Source organism: Schistocerca nitens, chromosome 2 (assembly GCF_023898315.1).
Source record: "Schistocerca nitens isolate TAMUIC-IGC-003100 chromosome 2, iqSchNite1.1, whole genome shotgun sequence".
Lineage (NCBI taxonomy): Eukaryota > Metazoa > Arthropoda > Insecta > Orthoptera > Acrididae > Schistocerca > Schistocerca nitens.
Window position 1 is genome coordinate 631,809,258 of NC_064615.1, and position 22,973 is coordinate 631,832,230.

Below are 22,973 nucleotides of genomic sequence, written 5' to 3' on the forward strand. Positions count from 1 at the left end.
TGATTCCTTTTCATATGATAATGAGAAATACAATGTTAAGATCTCACTAATAACATTACACAGACATCATCACATACATAGCCATACCTAACCTCTCACTTTTTCTTGTTCCAGGCTAAACAGCGGGCTTCAATAAAATGGTTGCTATCAAAAGCATACAACAACAAAGTTCCTGAAAACATCAGAGAACCTTTTTATCGTGACCATGAGGTAAAATTTATTTTGGTTTTGGTCACTACATGTTTATTTGTTTTATGTGCATAATGAGTATACCACCTACACAAGTTATGTACCGTGACAGTTGGAAAACAGTAGCATGAGATTTCTGGACATCATACGTATTCAAAACAGCATAAATACTTGATGCCCCCCCTCCCAGATTTACTATCAGCTCAAGTATTTCACATTTTCATAATGCAAATGTGTGCATACATGGATATTTCTTTCTGTACTCTTATGGATTACTATTACAGGTAGATTTTTGTATTAAAAGCATATAATTATTAATATAATCTCCCATAGTGCTCAGAGCCATTTTTATTAATATAATCATAGAAAAAAGTTTAAATTTATTTCAGTAAAAAGACTATTTCTCTGAACAGTTAAGTTTCGGCTAATAGCAACACACTCTTGAGGACACCAAAACTTGGATTGTTAGTCCAAATATTCTTCAGCGCTAAAGAGAGAACAAAATGAAACATGAATGTGTAGATATTTGCTGGTGGAACGATGAAGGGTACAAAAAGAGTACCACATCTGAGAAATGGAGTATAAGAGCAGACAAGTAGTTAAGAGTAAATATAAACCAATGAGTGTATCAAGAAGCCAAAACAGAAATTTATGTTTGGTAGGCATCACATTTAATCAATTTAGAATGCAGATAGCAAAGTGACTGACAACCAAGAGAAAACGACATTGTCATTCAGATTACGTTACGTGTTTGTGTAGTTCAAGATATCAATCAGAAATACAAATATGTAATTGTGAAAATAAACATTTCATAAGGAAATTCAGGTGGGGTGTATAAACCCATGGAGATCTTTTTGAGATGATTACATATGGAGCTGGAGGCAAAGCAATACGGAAGAAACTTACAAAATTGATTCCAGAATGCATGCTTAGAGAGAAAGAGAGAGAGAGAGAGAGAGAGAGAGAGAGAGAGAGAGAATCCCCCAAACCTGAATCAGTGTTGTAATTCAGCATCATGAGAAAAACTAGTATAGGCCTATCAGTTTGCTATCCATTACATGCAAGATATTCACTAGAACTGACACTAGACATACCCAGTTGTGTGTGTGTGTGTGTGTGTGTGTGTGTGTGTGTGTGTGTGTGTGTGTGTGCGTGCGTGCGTGCGTGCGTGTGTGTTGTAGCTCTGAAGTAGTAGTCTTTTGAAACATAAACAATGTTTACCATATTTTTAGGCACCTCGCAACCAGTCACTGCCACAGTTACATTATTTCTGTTTCATCAAGAACTCCACTTTACTAAAATTTAGAAAAGGGTACTACATTCTATGAAACAACACATTTGATCATGGAGTTTGCTCACATGATTGTCGAATTAGATTTGTATTGTGACTGAGGCCATTGGGAAATTGATAAAAAGGAGACTGAATGACTATTCATCATAATATATAACATTTGTACAATGAGCACGGTTCAAATTGATGAACAGTTCAGTTAGCCAGTTTCATATCGTCAAAATTCCATGACACAGACACATACTACTGTTTATTTCTTCATTACACATTTACTTGTCACTCACCGTGGCAAGTTTTTATCCTCAGCAAAGAACCCCAGTACTTATTTGACAGCAGCCTGAGATGACCTGGAGCCATCCTGGAGGGACTGGAACAAGGGAAAACCCTCCCCTATCAGGGAATTAATCCCGGGAACTCTAGAGCTAGTTCTGTACCCACTAGACAACCACAACTCCAGTTTTCACCAACTGGTAGACATACTCAAGAGGAAGATTTGTTTCATATTTATTACTGTTACACCCTCCAAGTCACAGAGCCTTAGATACTTCGTGCTACCTGTGTGTAGTCAGGTCAGGTCACTAGTTTAAATTTAACCACAAAATAAATTCTCTCTCTCTCTCTCTCTCTCTCTCTCTCTCTCTCTCTCACACACACACAAACTAACTTAATAATTTAAGGTTATTATGTATAGAATGGAGAGAGTAGGTTTCCAGTTGCTGATTTGTCCAAAGTTACTTCAATAATCCTGTTTTCTTTGAACATTTCTGCTTGGCTTCTCAGTAAATTCTGCCCTGATGCTAGTTTACTTAGTCCCTCAGGAAACTCATGACTCCTGAGTGTGCGTGGTGAGCATGGGGCACCAAGCTATCACAGTGTCTACTTCCTTTCGTGTGCTGGAACCTGTCATCTGTGACTATCCTCCTTTCTCTTGCTCTCTTTCTCATAATGGCAGCATTCAATATCAACCTGACTGTTCCTTAGGTTCTGCCTTCCTTTCTCGGAATATTCATTCATTCATTCATTACCTTTTTGACTGTAGTAGTTTCTGGTCCCCTTCTAGGTAAGACCACCTTAAATAGCACATACTGCATACACTGTTAAAGATGATGTGTGCACAGTACCTGCGTAGGCTGTTGTATGTGCTCCGAAACCAACGTGGTAGCCAATCCAAGACAATTGAGTTATTATGTACCTGTTGGGTTGAGCTCCTTGACGACACAGGAATCACACCGGTGTCTGAACTCCTAGTTCCACACCTGTGCCAAGGAGTAAATGCCTGTCTTACTGGGGCATCAGGACACCCAGCAGTGGCCATTGTGAGAGATAGCCTTTGCTGCAACTAGGTGGAGTCCAATTGCAGAGCCCGTGGTTGGAGGAGGTGGCATCAAGGCAGTCCTTATGGCCTCTTCATGCTTAATGTTGACAACTGTAATGTGATCATTCAGTGGAACTGTAGTGGATACTGTCACCTGGTAGAACTACACAACTGTATTTCCTGCTCTTCTGCAATTTGCCTTTTGGTACAAGAAACAATTTTCGCTGATGGGCATTTCAAAACACTCTGTGGTTGTTGTGCACTCTGTTTGAATAGTGCTGGGTCATATGTTGGGTTCTGCTCTTTCGTTTTTAGAGATGTCGTCGGCCAGTGGATTCCACTTCATACCACATTGGAAGGAATAGTAGTGGGGGTGCAAATGACCTTGATGATCTCCATTTGCAACGTTTACTTGCAGGCCATTTATTTGAGGTGATCACCTTACTCCAGCTACTTCCTCCCTTTTCTCCTATTTTGGGATTTCATTGCACACTAGATCTTTTGCAGAGCTACACGTCGCCTGGTATAGGCCTTTTACCTGACAAATTTCTTACTAATCATGATCTACATCTCCTCAATGATGGTATTCTTCCCCACTTCGTTGTCGCCCATGGTGCCTTTTTGGGTATTGATCTGACGATCTCCTGGTGACTACACTGCTTTGGTCAGTACGTGATGGTCTTTGACAGTGAGCACTTTCGAGTGATCCTGTCACTTACTTGCCATTGCCGGTTGTACACCTCTGCTTTACCTTTGCCCCCGAGCAGATTGCATCATCGATGTTGCGTAAGACATTTCCGATGTGATCACCTATGGTACTGCAACTGCTATTTCATTTCTACAGGTCCCCGCCATCGCTGGTCTGTGCCTTGGTGGACCAAAGACATGGTAATAGCTTGTTCAGAATCACCAAAGAGCGTTGCAGTTTACAGGTGACATCCTTTCAAAACCACCCATATCACTATAAAGTTATTTCGTGGTAAGGCTCACCATGGAATTAAGCAGAGTAAGAAGGAATGCTGGGAGCACTAAGGCTTCTTTCTGGGAACATACCCCTCTTTATCCCAAGTGTAGGCAAGCTCTGTAGTCTCCTGGACCATCAAAGACCCACAACTGTACCTAGTATCTTCTTTCAGGATGGTCTCTGTATGGACGTGTCTGTACCAGAATCCATTTTGCAACTGTGTCTATGTCCTCTTCTCGTGAGCTGTGTTCTAGATCTGTAAGTGACAAATTGAAGACATCTCCTCTTTCCTTCACACCTCAGCATGCCAAATTATATAATGAACATTTCACTGACTGGGAATTGCTTCAGGCTCCTGCATGCGTCAAAATACAGTGGTGGACCCTATTTCCGTTCACACTCAGGTGATAAAAAATCTGACTTCAGCGGCTCCATCTCATCCAAATCATCAGCTGTATTTGGCTTGTGGTGTCTTCCCTGTACAATAGTGAGATGGTATCATCATTCCATCCTTAATCTGGACAAAAACCTGACAGCCATTGATAATTACCACCCGATTACCCTTGTCAATGTGCTCCGTAAACTGCTTGAAAGGTTGGTTACCTGCCAGTTATGCTCTGTTCTCTAATCTTAAGTAATTTTGTCCCCCAGTTGATGTGGTTTCTGGGCAGCATGGCCCACAACCAAACACCTGCTTACCTTTCAAATGGCAATCTGCAGGGCTTTTGCAAAATGCTAATGTCTCACTGCATTCTTTTTTTTGATCTACATAAGGCATATGACACTGACATTTTACTTACTCTCCTTGACTGTGGCGTTCGATGCTCCCTAACAGTTTTTAATTGTCAGTTTTTATCCTATTGGTTGTGCTGGTTTAGAATTTATACTTATCAGCTCTTCAGGGGTCCAAGGGAACAGTGTCCTACAGGGTCGATGCTGTGTGTCACGCCCTTCCTCATCACCATCAGTGAGCTAGTCCCCCCCCCCCCCCCTCACCAAAGGGGGCTCACCTCTGGTGAGTCTGTGCTTGGCTACCACAGGACCCCGGCCTTTGCAGTCTTTTCTTCCCTTTCCATGCTTCATGTCTATCTTCATTCTGTGATTCTTGAGTTTCTCCCGGCGTATTTGATAATCAAAATATCCACGGGTGTGCTGCCGGACTATAGTGTCCAACGGGCACAATATTTCGGCGATCATACATGTCGCCATCATCAGGTGAACTGACGGACTGAGCTCCTGTGAACGTGCCGGCACGGAGATCCGTACGCTATGGCTGCTCAGAGGGAACTGGGTTCGGTCGCGGCGGCGGCCGATTTAAATACCCTCCGCCCGCGGCGCGCTCCCTCCGCCGTCCGCGTCTCGCGCCACGGTCGCGCGGTGGAACAGATTGCGACGGCGTCTGAGATGACGTCGGTGTGATGGCTCTGTCCGCCGTCGTCGTCACAACTATACGTTTGCTCGATTTACTCTTGATTAACCCAATCGCTGGTTCCCAAGCCTTGCTAAGATTATAGCCACAGTCACGGTTTATGAGGTCGTCATTGGTGCGAATTTCGATGGCCTCTCTAACAACGCTGTCCCAGTATCTCGACGTCTGTACCAGAATCCTCGTGCGGTCATACTCCATAGCGTGATTTTCCGACAAACAATGTTCAGCGACCGCCGACTTGCTCGGATACATCAGTCGAGTGTGCCTCTGGTGTTCACGGCATCGATCCTCGACGGTACGCATCGTCTGACCAATATAAGACTTGCCACATTGACACGGAATCTGGTACACGCCGGCCTTCCTCAAACTGAGGTCATCTTTGGCGCTCCCCACCAGTGCAAGGGTTATATTCGGAGGACAAAACACAGTTCCGACCCGGTGTTTCTTCAGAATGCGGGCAATTTTCCCCGAGAGTGCGCCTGTGTATGGAATAAATGCAGTGCCTACCTCCTCCCTCGTGACTTCATCCGTCTCAACAGGTTGTGCTGCAGTGGTTGGGCGGAGAGCACGTTGAATCTGCCACTCTGAGTACCCATGTTTTCGAAATACAGTTCTCAGATGTTCCAATTCCTGGGGTAGACTCTCAGCGTCAGAGATAGTGCGCGCCCTATGTACTAGAGTTTTAAGTACCCCATTCCTCTGTGAAGGGTGGTGGCAGCTGTCTGCGTGAAAATACAGATCAGTGTGCGTTGTCTTCCTATACACCCCATGACCTAGGGTGCCGTCAGCCCTTCTCTTGACAAAGACATCAAGGAAAGGTAATTTACCCTCCGTTTCAGTCTCCATAGTGAATTTGATGTTGGGGTGTATGGAGTTTAGATGTTTAAGGAAGTCAAGGAGTTTATCCATACCATGTGACCAGATGACGAACGTGTCGTCCACGTAACGGAAAAAGCAAGTAGGTTTCCATACGGATGACGACAGGGCTTCCTCCTCGAAATTAGTGCTGTTGAACAGGTTGCAGCTCGACTTGCGCCAGAATCAGCCGAGGAAATACGTCGTGAAACTTGTCGTGCGTTGACGAAATCCAAGCCGATGAAGTCAAATATCAGCAGTAAAGAGAGGGCGGCCATTCTTGATCTGAGGGAGCGCTCTGAAATTGTTGTCTTACCGTCTGACAAAGGCAATGCTACAGTTGTTGACTCCCATAAGGACTACACTGATTAGATGCAGAGCCTGCTAAATGACGATTCCCACCGGAAGATCGGCGTTGACCCTACAAAGAAGGTGGAGAGCAAGATGAGGGCGCTTCTCAAGGACGCAGATTTACCGGAGCGTGACGCTAAGAACTTGTTATCCCAAGGTCCGGTACTGCCTAGACTATATGGACTCCCGAAGGTTCACAAAGAGGGGGTACCATTACGCCTCATTGTCAGCAACATCAGGGCACCTACATATTTGTTGGCCAAATACCTGACGGGAATATTAAGTCCTTATGTGGGTAAATGCCCTCATCACATCCGTAATTCCGTGGATTTTGTTAAACCCCTTGATAGCTTCAGGTTGGATGAGTCAGATATCATGGTGAGTTTTGACGTTGTTTCCTTGTTTACGAGGGTACCCCTGCGAGAGTCACTAGAATTGATTAATCAGAAGTTTGACGAGAAGACCACTGAACTTTTTACGCATGTCTTGACTTTCACGTATTTTCTTTTTAATGGAGAATACTACGAACAAACGGAGGGAGTCGCCATGGGTAGCCCACTCTCACCGGTGGTAGTGAATTTGTACATGGAGAACTTCGAGGAGGAAGCCCTGTCGTCATCCGTATGGAGACCTACTTGCTTTTTCCGTTACGTGGACGACACGTTCGTCATCTGGCCACATGGTATGGATAAACTCCTTGATTTCCTTACACATCTAAACTCCATACACCCCAACATCAAATTCACTATGGAGACTGAAACGGAGGGTAAATTACCTTTCCTTGATGTCTTGGTTAAGAGAAGGGCTGACGGCACCCTAGGTCTTGGGGTGTATCGGAAGACAACGCACACTGATCTGTATTTGCACGCAGACAGCTGCCACCACGGCGTGTACCAGATTCCGTGTCAATGTGGCAAGTCGTATATTGGTCAGACGATGCGTACCGTCGAGGATCGATGCCGTGAACACCAGAGGCACACTCGACTGATGTATCCGAGCAAGTCGGCGGTCGCTGAACATTGTTTGTCGGAAAATCACGCTATGGAGTATGACCGCACGAGGATTCTGGTACAGACGTCGAGATACTGGGACAGCGTTGTTAGAGGGGCCATCGAAATTCGCACCAATGACGACCTCATAAACCGTGACTGTGGCTATAATCTTAGCAAGGCTTGGGAACCAGCGATTGGGTTAATCGAGAGTAAATCGAGCAAACGTATAGTTGTGACGACGACGGCGGACAGAGCCATCACACCGACGTCATCTCAGACGCCGTCGCAATCTGTTCCACCGCGGGACCGTGGCGCGGGGCGCGGACGGCGGAGGGAGCGCGCCGCGGGCGGAGGGTATTTAAATCGGCCGCCGCCGCGACCGAACCCAGTTCCCTCTGAGCAGCCATAGCATACGGATCTCCGTGCCGGCACGTTCACAGGAGCTCAGTCCGTCAGTTCACCTGATGATGGCGACATGTATGATCGCCAAAATATTGTACCCGTTGGACACTATAGACCGGCAGCACACCCGTGGATATTTTGATTATCTTCATTCTGTTCTTTTTCCCTCTATTGGGGAACGTGGTATTGGGTATCTGCGGGAATCCATTCTGAAATTTTGCTACCCCAACGTTGGAACAGTCCATTGTCTGTACATCTCCTCCCCTTCCTCTGCTCTGGTGTTTGAGATCTCTCTTTGTTTCCTCTTCCTCCATGTGCACTCCTGAAGACCAGCTCACATGTTTGATGCATAGCAGGTGACTGGGAAATGCGCAATTCCCAGCCCTTCAAGAGGTAGTGTTCACACATAGCCCTGGTACAGGCCAGCCCCAGGGAGGAGTGTTTGTGTGAGCTGTTGCCATCCCAACTGCCAATTAATCCCTCTGTCAGGAGTTTGGGATGTGTGACCTGAGGTGTGAACAATCTCTTAAGGTGGGTCAGCCCCCTCTAAGGGGGATGCCAGTTGGAAAGAGCACACCATCACACACACTTAGTCATGGGGGATTTCTTCACTGTGAGCCAATCACCATTTCAGTCTACATCTACTGAATGTAAAAAGAATGAGGCTAAAGATTCAAAGACTCTTGCAGTTGCATCTCAGTTCCTCATGGTATCAGGTACTGAGAAAGGTCAGACCTTTGCTATGGTTAATCCATTTATTATACAGAAAGTTGCTGATGCAATTGCAGGCTCTGTGAAATCCTCCTCTCTCCTATATAATGGGACTTTGCTTCTGGAGATCATTTGTGATTTTCAAGCCCAACAGTTGTTAACAGTGTCACTCCTCCATGGCTACACGTTTGTGTCTAGCATGCTGAATTCTTCATGTGGTGTTATTTGCACTTGGCTGCTTGATGGTCTGACTGAGGAAGAAATCCAAAATTCTCTTTCAGATCAGGGCATCATTGCAGCTCATCGGGTAATTAAAAATGTTGATGCCATCTTAGTGCATACATGCACTCTTTTTCTCACATTTGATCGAGTAGTAGTTCAATTAAAGATTAAAGCAGGCTATGAAGTCATAAAGGTCCAACCATACTTTCCAAACCTGACATGTTGCTAACATTGTCAGTGTTATAACCACACTCGTTTGTCTTGTCCAAACATAGCCAAATGTGTTACTGTGTTAGTGATGCTGACAGGGGCGACTGCCTGCCTCCTCCTCCTCCTCCCTGCTCTATCAACTGTTATGGTGACCATGCCGCTTAATCCCATATATCTCGGATGAGCAGGTCATCCATGTTATCTGAGTGAAGGAAGTAGTAGTATATCCTGTTGTTTGCAAGTTGTTGGTTAGTCAAAAACCCTGTATTTCATCATCTGGCATTTGTGATATTGTTCTTTGTACACCACACTCCATGAAGGACATAGCCACAGAGACTTGTAACCTCCAATTCAGTACTACAGTTGTGAAGTCTCCCAGTGTCAGGCTAGTATCTTGGTCTCCACCAAATCTTCCCCCCCCCCCCCCCCCCCCCCCAGTGACGAAATCACCTGCTACACAACCGGCAGGCTGGAAAGGATAAAAGAAATACTCCCACAAAGACTTTATACATCACTCCAGCCAACAAACATCTGAGTCTTCGTCTGCCAACCATAAAAGCTGTAAGAAATCGAACAAAGGCAAATGGTCTTCTTATACTCCAACTTGGAAATCCTTTTCAATGATGTTGCCGAGTGATACCCTCACCTGGCCAACCTCCATTTTGCCGGTGCACACCACCTACCGTTTTTCTGCCCTGAAATTCACAGGCCAAACCAGAGAGAATGCCGATGCCTCTGCAAATTTCATGGAACAGGATCCTCCAGCCTCTGTTCCCTGTAACTGAGAGTCTTCGAAAATTGGCTCTGGGCAGCCACTGAGGTGAATGCCTTTCATTTTTTCCCTCCTCCCCATTCCCATTTATGACTCTTTTCCAATAAAATGTTCGTGGTATTAGATCCAACAATGAGGAAGTATGGCCACTCTTGGATGGCAGTGTCTGGTTGTTTCCTGTCTCCAAGAAACAAAATAGTGTCCTTGTGATTGCTTTGACCTCTTGCATTTCCTTCTGATATGCATTGACCTTTCCCCTGATGCCATTCCACCACATGGTGGTGATGCTGCTCATTCGGGATGATATCCACAGCCAAACCATCTCATTTAACACCCAGCTGTGAGCTGTTGCAGTTTGCATTTTCCTTCTTTGTTTCACCTTTTCTCTTTCTTATGTCTACATCCCTTAATTACACATTGTTCGCAGGGCAGACTTACTCCAGCTTGGTCAGCTCCCTCACTCCTTTTTGCTGCTCAGCGACTATAATGCCCACCATCCTCTTTGGGATTCTTTGAGAATCCTGAAAGAGGTTCCCTTTTGGCTGACCTCAATTAACTGAACCTCATCTGTCTTAACACTGGAGCACCTGTGTTCCTTTCAGAATCCACTCACATCTATTCCCATTTGCAGCTCTGCACTGCCCTGCTTCCCTGTCATCTTGAGTGGTCCGTTCTCGCAGACAAGTACTCGAGCGACCATTTCCTGTGCGCTATCTATTTGCTGACTCCTACCTCATCTGCATGTAAACCCAACTGGCAGCTTTCTAAGGCCGACTGGAGGCTTCACTCCCCCCTCACGACCTCTGATGACGTTATTTCCCCAGTTGTGATGACCACGTAGAATACTTTACAAACTTTATCCTTACTGCCCCAGAACATTCCATACCTCACACTTCATCTTTACCACGCCATGTCCTGGTCCCCTGGTGGACTGAGGTGCGTCGCAACACGATTAACCATCATCCTGTGATGGTGAACTGTATTCCTTATAAACAGTTGCATGCGCAGTGTCATTGCATTCTTCATGATAGCAAAAAAGCTAGCTGGATTTCATTTACTAGTTCTTTTAACAGTTTCACGCCCTCTTTCGTCACGTGGGGCAACGTCCGTCGGATCTCTGGTACTGAGGTCCATTCCCCGATTTCCAGCCTGATCGTAGCAGACGATGTCATTGTGGACCTTATTGCTGTCTCCAACAACTTGGGCTACTATTTTCCCGTGATTTCGAGCTCCACCTGCTATCACCCTTCCTTCCTTGGAAATGAGTGGAGGCGGCTTGGGTGGTGTCCTTCTCTTGGAATCGTGAGTGCTAAGAGGCTGCCTTTATTATGAGTCAGCTAGATCATGCTCTTACTTCATCCCCATCTTCCAATCCAGGGCCGATCAATGTCCTCATTCAGGCATTGCATCATATTTCTCTTGTGGACAAGCACTTTCTTCTTCATATATACAATTGCATTTGGACAGATTGCATATTTCCCAGATACTGGCATGAAGCTGTTGAAGTCACTGTCATACCCATACCTAAATCTTCTTTGTAGCTACCACCCCATTTCTCTCACCAGCTGTGTTTGCGAGGTGATGGAATATATGATTTCATGGTCGGCTGGCTTGGTGGCCCAAGTCTTGCAGCTTACTAACCACTACACAGTATGCATTTTGAGTGTACTGTTCATCAGTTGACCACAATATCACTTTGTCAACCCGTATCATGAACAGTTTTCTGCGGAAATGAGAGACTGGGGCCACATTCTTTGATTTGGAGGAAGCCTATAACATCTGCTGGAGGACGGGTATCCTTATTCTCTACACATGAGGCTTCCAAGGCTGCCTGTCCCCTTTCCTTCAGGAATTTATAAAAGACAAGAGTTTTCAAGGTACATGTGGGTTTGGCCTCATCGGACACCTTTATCCAGGGGAACAGGATGCCTCAAGGCTCTGTTTTGAGAGTCCTGCTCTTCGCTATAGCCTTAACCCTATTGTGGACAGTCTGCCGCCAGGCATCTCCAGCTCCCTTTTTGTGGACAACTTCGCAGTCTGTTGCAGTTCTCCATGAATTTGTCTCCCTGAGTGGCATTTTCAGCGATGTCTTGATTGCCTTTACTTGTGGAGCATCAACAATGGCATTTAATTTTCCAATGATGAAACTGTTTGTATGAATCTCTGGTGGCAAAATGGGTTTCTCCCACCGTCTTTACTTCTTGTGCCTGTTGCTCTTCTGTTCACTGAAATTGTGAAATTTCTGGGGCTCACGCTTGATAGGAAGCTGTCATGATCCTCCCATGTATCTTACCTGGCTGTACACTGTACCTGGTCCCTCAATGTCCCTAGGGTCCTAAGTGGTACTGCTTGAGGAGTGGATCAGACCACACTTCTCTATTTATACCAATCTCTTGTCTGTTCCAAACCAGAATATGAATGTTTTGTTTATTCATCTGCACATCTGTCCACCTTAACACAATCCACCATCGTGGAATACGTTTGGCTGCTGGCGCCTTTTACACTAGTTCTGTTGAGAGACTCCAAGCAGAAGATGCTGAACTACTACTGTCATACCAGCGTGATGTCCTCCTCAGTGCATATGCATGCCGTTTGTCTGCCATGTCTGGTCACCCATCCTATGCCCTCTTTTTTTGGTAACTCTGTTGACAGTCGCTATGGGGTGCACCCTTCGCGTGTTACCTCCCGGAGTTCACTTTCAACTAGTGCTCTACCAGCTTTACTTCTTACTACGTTTCATGTTCCCAGTGGGTGTGAACCCTTTACTGCCTTGGCTTCGTGCGTCGACCGCTGTTCATCTAAGACTTCATCTGCATCTCAAGGACACTACTACGGACTCGATTTATCACTTTAAGTTCCTCGACCTTTGCATGCAACTTAGTGATAGTAACTTCATGCACGCTGGTGGCTATAACACTGACTGTGGTGTTGGGTGTGCCTTCATCAGCCCTGACGATTTTTGGTATTGGCTTCCAGAAACAGCTCAATTTTTACAGCAGAGCTCTTCCCCCTCTATCACAGCATTACATCTGGAGACACAGGCTGTTAAATTGTCTCATATACTCTGATTCTGTCAGTGCCTCTCAGAGCCTCTATATGCTGTCCATAGTCCATCTTTTAGTGCAACAGGTTCAAGAATGGTCCCACTTGTTCGCGGGTGAGAGAGCCATTGTGGAGTTCATGTGGGTTCATGTTCATCGTCATGTCGGTCTGACAGGAAAAGAGGAAGCTGAAACTGCTTCCAAGGCTGCAGTCCTACCTCAGTCTGCTAGCTCTTCCATTTCCTTGGAAGACCTCCTTGTTTCCATTTGTTTGCAGATGGCATCACTTTGGTTTCACCAATGTTCTTCACTTCATAGGAACAAGCTCCGGGGAATTAAACCTCTCCGAGCAGTTTGACCAACTTCCTCTTCACCCTTTCATTCAGAGATAACTATTTTATCAAGATTGCATATTGGGCACTGTCTTTTTAGCCATCACCATTTGTTAAGTGGTGCTCCCCCCAACGATTTGTGTTTAATTGTATCAGCCTTTGACAGTTCCCCATTTCTTGATCGAATACCCTTTTTTTAACTGCTTAGATTCCAGTGCATGTTTGCCATCTGAGTTATCAGCCATTTTAGGAGATGATGTGCGGGCTGTCGGCTGCATTTTACTTTCACCCCTCATAGCAATGAGACAAAGGACATTTAATCTTTAGTTCAGGACCACCGCTGTTTCTATGGCTTATTTTGTGGATCTTTCTCCAAGGAGAAGTGCTTGTTTTTAGCTCCTTCCTTCCATTGATTGGGCTTAATGTGTAGCCACTTCTAACTTCTTTTATTTTCTAATGTACCAAGGTTATGATATGTAACAACATTATGAAAAGGATAGTTGCTACTCACCATGTAGTGGAGATGCTGAGTTGCAGTAACTATAAACTCGTCCACAATTACTTCTCCTTCGAAGGCATTACCTACAAATAAATGTGGGGTACAGCTATGGAAACCTGCATGGCACCACCCTGTGCCAATCTGTTCATGGACCATGCAGAGAATAGGCACAACAAAAAGCCTATCACAAAATAATTTTTCAGCCAACCAGGCCTTTGTCAAAAAGGACACACACACACACACACACACACACACACACACACACACACACACACACACACACTCTGTACGCAAATGTAACTTGCACACACATGACCCACAGTCTCTGGCAGCTGAAACCAGACTACGAACAGCAGCGCATGATGGGAGAGGCAGCAGGGTGGGGGTAAGGAAGAGGCTGGGGCGGGGAGTGGGAGGGATAGCAGGCTAAGGGTGGGGGGACAGTAAAGTGCTGCTGAGGGAGCATGCAAGGACAATGTGGAGAGAGGTTAGGGCAGCTAGGTGCAGTTGGGAGGTTAGATGGAGGGGGGGGGGGGAGGAGGGGGTAGCAGAAACAGAGAGAAGTAAAAAGCCTGGATGTCTGGTGGAATAGAGGGCAGTATAGAGCTGGAATGGGAACAGGGAAGGGACTAGATGGGTAAGGGCTGTGACTAACGAAGGTTGAGGCCAGGATGGTTTAAGGGTATGTAGGGTATATTGCAGGGAGAGTTCCCACCTGTGCAACTCAGAAAAGCTGGTATTGGTGGGAAGGATCCAGATGGCACGGGCTGTGAAGCAGTCACTAAAATAAAGAATGTCATGTTGGGCGTTGTGCTCAGGAACAGTGTGGTCCAGTTGTTCTTTGACCACAGTTTTTCAGTGGACATTCATGTGGACAGACAGCTTGTTGGTTGTCATGCCCACATAGAATGCTTCACTTGTAGATCACATGACCGGTTTCACAGGTAGCCCTGCCTTTAATGGGTTAGGTGGTGATTGTGAGTGGACTGGAGTAGTGGGAGGATGTATGGGACAGGTGCTGCATCTAGGTGTCATACAGGGATATGTGCCATGAGGCAAGGGATTGGGAGCAGAGGTTGCCTAGGAATGGATGAGGATATTGTGTAGGTTCTGTCAGCAGCAGAATACCACTGCAGGGGGTGGGGGTGGGGGTGGGAGGGGGAAGGATAGTGGGTAGGGCATTTCTCATTTCAGGGCACAAGAAGAGATAGTGGAAACCCTGATGGAGAATGTAAATCAGTTGCTCCAGTCCTGGGTGGTACTGCGACATGAGGGAAATGCTCCAGCAACCCATAATAATTTTTTTTGGTTACATTTCTTATTTGCTCTCTTTGTGACTTCATGCCAATTTCAATTGGTTTTCTCCTTTCACTATCAACGTACTCCCTCAGATTTCATTTTGTTTCCCCGCATTTCACTGTTTCAACCTTTCATGATTTTTTTCCACATATTTGGTTGCTTTTTTCGAATTTTTTGGACGTAATTCTCTTATTTACTTCCGCGTTTCTTCCATCACCGTGGGTCCTTTCTTCTTCCATCGGCATCAATACAGAAAAGTTTCCTTATACGTAGCCAGAACCTAGTCCCGCATACCATTCCTACATTGTTGTTTGGCTCATGGAATCCCTCATCTCCAGCTGCCACCCCTCTTTCCACAGTGACCTCCATTTGTTCAGATTCCACCAGTCCTTAATCCTCACCAACATAGTCCTGCAAAACCATATCTATCAAGCCCAAACCTCCTTGCTGTACCTTCTCTCCGTCCGTAAAATTTTCCTGCTATGGAATCCCAAACTCCTGGGTCCTACAACACACATTGAAATTTTGCTCTCCAGGAACTAGAGCAACATGCACTGTGCCACCTCAAACTAACTCTCCACTGTGCTCACTTATTATTCACACCTTGGACTACAACTGTCCACCACCTCTACAACAACCTCCAGACCTCCCTCACTTCCCCTCATAGTTGGCAAACCCTGTCTTTCAGACCCCATTCCAGAAATCCAGCAGGATCTCCAGTTTCTCTCAAATCACTAGGCCCCTCCCAGAACTTTTCCCCAGAGTCCATCCCTCCCCGCACCCCGACCACTCCCCCACCCCGACCGCTCCCCGCACCCCCACCTTCTACATGCTTCCTCAAGCACATAAACCCAACCAACCAGGATACTGTGCCCCAACTGAGAGTCTCTGATTTTGTTGAACAACACCTTCAGCTATTACCTGCAATCTACCCTCCTGTGTAGAAGATACCGACCATTTCCTCCACATACTCTCCGCAGTTCCTGTTACTTTATCAACAGTGCCCTGCTTGTTGCTATTGATGCAACCTCCCTTAGTGGTGGCATCCCTAATGCCAATGGCCTTACCGCTATTGAACACTACGTTTCCCTGTGCCCAACAGATTCCAAACCAATAACCTCCTTCCTAGTCCCCATGACCAACTATATACTCACCCACAATTACTTCTCCTTTGAAGGCATTACCTACAAATAAATGTGGCGTACAGCTATGGACACCTGCATGCACCATCGTGTGCCAATCTATTCGTGGACCATCTAGAGGAGTCCTTTTTAAACACCCAGACTCCTAAACCCCTCACCTTGTTCAGATGTGTTTAATGACATCTTCTTGATCTGGATCGAGGGTGACTATTTTTGACAAAGGCCTGGTTGTCCGAAAGATTATTTTGTGACAGTCTTTTTGTTGTGCCTATCTGCAACTCGGCATTTCACTGCATGGTGAGTAGCAACTATCCTTTTCATAATATTGTTACATTGCATCCTGGATGTTCCATTGTTTGAAGGTTATTACTTAGGTGCTTATGACCTCAGATATTTTTGTGCCCTAAAATAAATCACATGCAAAAAAAAAATCAGTGGGCTGGATTATCTAGGCTGGTCCACGCATCACCCCTGCATTGTTTATCGACAACTTCTGCATTTGATACAGATCCCACTGTGTAGCCTCGATTAAACACCACCTTCGAGGTGCCATCATGGTTTCCAATTGTGTCCCTGCAAAAAAAGTGGTCCATGCATTTTTCCCTCCATACCACTGTCCATTGTGATCTGGAACTGTACTTGGTTACACTGCACTTGGACATACTTACACTGTCCTTATTTTTGGAACTCTTCTCTGAAAAGAAGCTGAATTGGCTGCCCCGAATTCGACAACTAAATACTAACTGCATGCCAAAGCATAATGCTCTTTGCTTCCTTGCCTACAACTTTTGGGGTGTGCATTAGATTACTCTCTGTTGTATCTACCAGGCTGGGATTAAATCCTACGTTGGACTATGATTTACAGGTTTATGGCTCTATGGCAGCTTTGTCTTTGAAACTGTCAGATACAGCCCAATGGTACCAACTCTTGATCACTTATGCTATCGCTATTCAACAGTTTCCTGATTATGTAACAGTCTATTCTTTCTGCATACAAGTGGGCCATCAACCCCATGATACTTGTCCTCGGGTGGGATTACCAACTATTATGCGCCTCACAACCATCTGCCAGAACCTCCACCGATCCTCTTCTTGCACAACCCTCCTTTGTTGGTATCCAGGCCATGAATTATGACCAAACTATTTCAAGGACCCACAGTCTGTCACCCCCATGACCTTTTGGTGTTGTTTATTTTCAGTTGTTCAGGAGTTTCATGGTGCTTTTATACAGATGACTGTGAAACCATGGATAGTATGGGTTATGCTTTTACATCTCCTGTCAATTAGGAACACCCTTTTTTGCTGGAAACATACAGTGTTTTAATGGTAAAGCTGATGGCCATTAACAGAAGCCACTGTGTTATTAAATGTGGCTCCCTTGACTCCGTTTCAATATATTTAGTGACTGTGTGAGCAGTCTTCAAGCTGTTGTGTTGACCAGTGTTACTTTTGGGATATCTGCTGTTGAGAACCTTCTCTCAGGACTTAGCCTAATCTGTTGTCCTCGTTTGGGTCCCATGTTATGTCTGTATCCCAGGAAGTGAACTGGCTGACCATTTGGCTGGAGAAGCAATTACTCTTGCTGCCCCCCCCCCACCAACCTACCTTTTGCTTTGACGATCCTAGGTGAAGATTTGCAGGGACCACATCTCTTCCGAGTATATGCTTGGCGAATACGGGGCTCCCGCTCATTCAGCTCACTTCCCTTTCCATGCTAAAAGTCCAACCTTCTACTGTTCTTTTCTCCTCTCTGCCTTTCCATTGAATGATCTTGCTGCTGACTGGGCTTAGATTTGGTGTAAGATTTTGGGCACCTCTCTCTCTCTCTCTCTCTCTCTCTCTCTCTCTCTCTCTCTCTCTCTCTCTCTCTCACTCTCTCTTCTGGCACTTTATACAACTTGTTATCTTTCACTACATGGTCTCCGTTGTGTTGAGTTTGACATTTTGCAGATTGTGCAGGGAAGGTTGCGCAACTTGATGTACATTATACCTTTTGTGACTTCCTATCATTGCACCTTCGTGGTGGGGGTGGTGGTGGGGGTGGTGGTGGTGGGGGTGGAGGAGGAGGAGGAGGAGGAGGAGGAGGAGTAGGGTGTTCGCTGAGTACTTGCACATTGGGTAGCCCTGTAACCAAGCAGGGATTGCAGTATTGGTGCCTGCGCTAAAAACTTCCTGTGTATGCCAAGGAGTATGGGCCCGTCATGAAGGGGCATGGAAAAGCTAGCCAACCGTTGCCCAACGAGGTAGCCATTGCTATGGCTTGGTGGCACCTTTGGGGAGAGCCCCATTCAGAGTGGTTGGCACCAAAACTGATGACTCACAAAAGATGCGGCTCAGACTTATTTCCGCTGATGGCCGCACAGCCTCAGCAGTCTCTCCTGAAGGAAAGGTTTACTACAGTACATAGCAATGTGACCCCACAATGATTCCTTCCCTGACTGCATGTGGGAGGAACATAGGTCTAAGAAACAAGGTGATAAATACTCCCAACAACACTTAGCTTGCTCTAGGACCAATGTGAATCCTTTTCTGTCACAAAGGCATTATTCTTGAGGAAATGTCTGGGAAAGTGGAAGCAATTTTGAAACTGAAAAGTGGTTAAGTTCTGATTAAAACCACATTCCCTGCTCAGCCATGGCTATTGCTCACCACCTCAGTGGCTCAGCATTCATTTGCTGTGTTTGGGCTTGGCGACCCCAGGGTTCCTGAGCTGGGGACTGGTAAGCGCTGCCAGTCTTATGTTACCATAAGGTCTGGGCATGCTTAAATGACCACTGTATGGCACAGCAGTGGAACATTGTGTGGTGCAGGGAGTGGGGATCTTGGCTTGACCACTCAAATCGCGAGGATGGTAAAAACCTCTATAAAAAAACCTCAGCCTCAAGGTTGTGCTGCGCGCTGATGAGATGTATGGCTGTTGAGGTGGAACACTCGTTAGCAGACAACATCTGAGGAACCTGCCGCACCTCAGTTGTATGAGGCTTACTCAGGCACGTGGGGCTCTTTCTGAGTGGACCATCGTTTCCTTATCTTCTTGTGGGACCGAGATGGAACCCTCAAAATCATCTTCTCCTCCCAATGGGAAGGGTGTACTGCCTGGGAGTATTCACAACCAATCCTCCAAACGAATGAGGGAGGATAGTCCTCCTGGTAACCTGCATCAGTCAAATTAAAGTAACAGAGCTCAAGGAATCGGAAATCAAAATTTGTGTTTGGTAAGAGGGAGGGGAGGTATGAAAAAGTGTCCCCCTTCTATATCCATAAAGGCTTTGAAGGCTTTCTAGAAGCCTGAAATCTATTAAGCGGCTGCAGAATGATTCCCTACTGGTCGAGACTAACAGGGCAAAGAAGGTGGAACTACTTAACGAAGACCAAAAACTTGGGTGGATATGATGTTACTGTTGAACTGCTTAACTTCCTTAACTCTAGCAAGGGTGTGGTCACATGCCATGACATTATGGATGTTGACATAGCTGAACTTCAACAGGAATGGACATTACAGTGGTAGTGGACCTAGAGCAAAGGATGTGTAAGAATAATGGAGAAATTGAGAAGACTGCCCCCTTCATTGTGGCCTTTAATTCTCCAACTTTGCCTGACATCATCATGTCAGGTTTCCTCCGACTTATGGTTAGGCCTTATGTAACTAACCCTATGCGGTGCTACAAATGCCAGAATTTTGGTCACACAACGCTATGTTGTGGGGTTAAGTAACCTGTGGGAAATGTGAAAAGGCAGCCCATGAAGCTGATATTGACTGTTCACCTTGAACAGTCTGCATTAACTGCTCTGGGATCCACCCAGTTTGGAGCAAAGACTGCCTTGTTTTTGAAGAGGAATAAAAAATTCAGGAACTAAAAGTCACCAAGCAGATCCCCTGTGCTGAAGCCAAAAAAGGAATATAGGGCGATGAAACCTCCCATCTTTACCACTTCTTCTGCTTCCATTATGCAGAAACCTGTTCCTAAGGTCAACGCCTCGAAGCAGACATCGTCCAGTGTACAACCATCCACCACCACCACCACCACCACCACCACCACCACCACCACCACCTGTACTTGCATGTGTACATGCTGAAGCAAAACAAGTAAGGATAAAGCAATCCAAGCAATCTCCACAGAAAAGACCAGTAACAGTTCCGTAGTGAGTGTCAAGAAGGCATACGACAAGCAGAGTGCCTCTCAATGCCCCCTTTCCGCCCTCATCCTTGAAGGGACAGGGTGCAGGGAAAGGTTCACGACATTCGGGTGAAAAGCTGTCCCGAGTGCCATCAGACATTCTTTCACCTCTTACTGATGAGGAGGACGTTATGGAGTTAGATGCCTTGGATCCAGACAGCCCCTCCACTCCCCCTTTGCTCTAAAAGTTCTTCACCTCTGCAGTGCAAAGATAGGGGTTAATTAAAACCATGTTGATGAAATGGCTTCCATCCTACAGTGGAACTTGCAGGGGTTCAGGACACATGTGGAGGAACTCTGTCTCTTCTGAGGGCAGACCACTGTGTCTGTGTCTCCAGGAGACTGATTTCTATCAATCAAACACCCCAGAGCCACGAGGCTATGTACTCCACAAGAAAGGACAACCTGAGTGGGGCGAGAACTAGGGGAGGCATAGGTATTTTCTTCAGTACTGAGTACCACTCCTCGTCTCTCTCTCTCTCTCTCTCTCTCTCTCTCTCTCTCTCTCTCTCTCTCTCTACAACTTTACAAGTAGTTTCTGTATCGGTGCATGTGCTTCATCCGTTGACAATATGTTCCGTTTACTTACCCCCACATGATGCACTTGATGAAGAGGCCCTAACAGACCTTATTACACAGCTCCCCTGCCCCTACATCCTTTGTGGTGATTTTAATGCTTACAATATGCTTTGCGGCTCTACAGCTACCTGTCCCAGGGGTAGAGCAATTGAGAGGCTTCCCATGTCATCACGCGTATACTTGCTAAATGTGGGACAGAGCACTCACTTCTGCACACAACTGGGTCGTTCTTTGCCATTGATCTCTTGCTTTGCTCTCCAGTTCTTGCTCACACTGTTCAATGGGAAGTGGTCGATGACTTGCACAGAAGTGATCACTTCCCGATCTGGATTCACCTGCCAGATAGGGTGGAATCAGTAGAGCTGATTGGACACTTTATAGCCAGTTGGCCTAGTTCGAATATTGTGCGAATATTGTGCTAATGTTGAGGCATGGGTGGATCACATTACCAAAATGATCCACCACATTGCTGCAGCATCCATTGTACAGCCTATGAGACCTATCCCGTGGTGTAGTGCTGAATGACACTCTGTAATTAGGACTAAGCGTGTGGCTCTGCGTAGGTTCGAGTGCCAGCCAACTGCAGAGAATCTCGCAGCCTTTCGAGTGGCGAGGGCAAAGTGTTGCCAAATTATTCAAGAGAGCAAGAAGAAGGTGTGGCAACAATTCCGGAACTCCATCAATTGTTCCACCAAAAGTTCCGTTGTGTGGGAGACCATCAGGAGAATTTCTGGGAGAGGAGGCAGGTACCACATGGCTGCTGTAATGGGGAACAGCACTCTCCAAACCAATCCACGAGACATTGTCTAGACCGTGGCACTGTATTTTGCCACAGTTACTGCAACAGCCAGTCAGGATCCAGGTTTCCAGTGCCACAGAGCTGTTGCTGAGAGGTGTAGTTTGGAGTTCCAGTCCACCTCTGATGAAGATTACAACTTCCATTTTCCATCTGGGAGCTGGATTGTGCAATGTCAGCGGTTCATGACAAGTCCCCTGGTCATGACAGGATCCATTACAGAATGCTGGAGCACCTCACAAGGTGAAACAAGGCTGTCCTCCATGCACTTTTTAATGGCATTTGAGTGTCAGGTCACTTTCTCGACTCGTGGCGTGAGGCAGTTTTAATTCCTGTTTTAAAACCTGGGAAAGACCATATGTCCCCAAGTAGTTAATGCAGTGTTGCCCTCACTAGCTGCATAGGAAAGACCTTGGAGTGGATGGTCAACCACCACCTTGTCTGGATCTTACAAGCCAGGCAAATATTTAGTCGCTACCAGTGTGGGTGCAGGAGGTATCGCTTCACCTTGATGACCTTGCCTTCCTGGAGCAGCTATACAACAGGCTTTCCTATGCTGGCATCACCTTCTAGGTATATTTTTTGACATCGAGGAGGCCTATGATACTATTTGGAGATGTCTTATCCTGGAGCAGTTTCATGTATGGGGATTTTGTGGTTATCTTCCTAGTTTTATTCATTCCTTCCTCTCGCCACGATATTTTAGATACCGAGTCAGTGATGTCTTGTCTGATCACTTTGCACAGGAGAATGGTGTCCCTTAGGGTAGCTTTTTAAGTGTGTCTGTCTTTGCCTTAGTTATTAATAGCATTACATCCATAGTGAAAAGTCCTGTCCAGTGTCCTTTGTTTTTGGCTGACTTCTCTGTGTTTTTCTCTTCTTAAAGCCTCGCAATGACAACACGTCAGTTGCAGCTAACTTTTTGATATTTGGATAAATGGGCGCAGAAGAGTGGCTTTAAGCACTAATGTTCGGCTGTAGCTGCTTAGGATACACCAGGTTTATAAAACATATACACCCACCTACCATACTGTTGCTCGGCCTCCAACGGAAAGGCCTTTTCATAGCCAGCAAAAGGCAATGAGACCCTATGGGATTCGTGTACAGGATTACCTTCTAGAGAGGGGTGTGGCTGGTCTTCACGTTTTACATCGCAGTGGGAGCAGATTTCCACCTTCGCTTCTCTGAAAGCCCAGACTTATTTTAGACTTGACAAATTTTAAGAAAGATCGTACATCAGATTTAAATTTAAATTTCTGTTTTTTAACATTTTAGATGTGCATCACTATTTCACAGTAGTGTACAGTGATGGCTCGAAACAAGGGAATTCCTTTGGCTGCTCTGTCATGTTCCCTGACCATGTCATCAGGATTCGCTTTCCTGGCGAGTATACCATTTTCTCAG

General features: G+C 45.9%; 1 protein-coding gene across 2 annotated transcripts in view; it reads left to right on the top strand.

Annotated features, from left to right (window-relative positions):
- Positions 1-22,973, top strand: part of LOC126236743 (patronin) — a 438,638-nt gene that overhangs the window by 153,112 nt on the left and 262,553 nt on the right. For both annotated transcript variants that reach the window (XM_049946276.1, XM_049946277.1), the window contains exon 2: positions 115-210. In XM_049946276.1, coding sequence (XP_049802233.1) covers positions 115-210 — 96 coding nt within the window. The remainder of the gene's footprint in view (positions 1-114; positions 211-22,973) is intronic.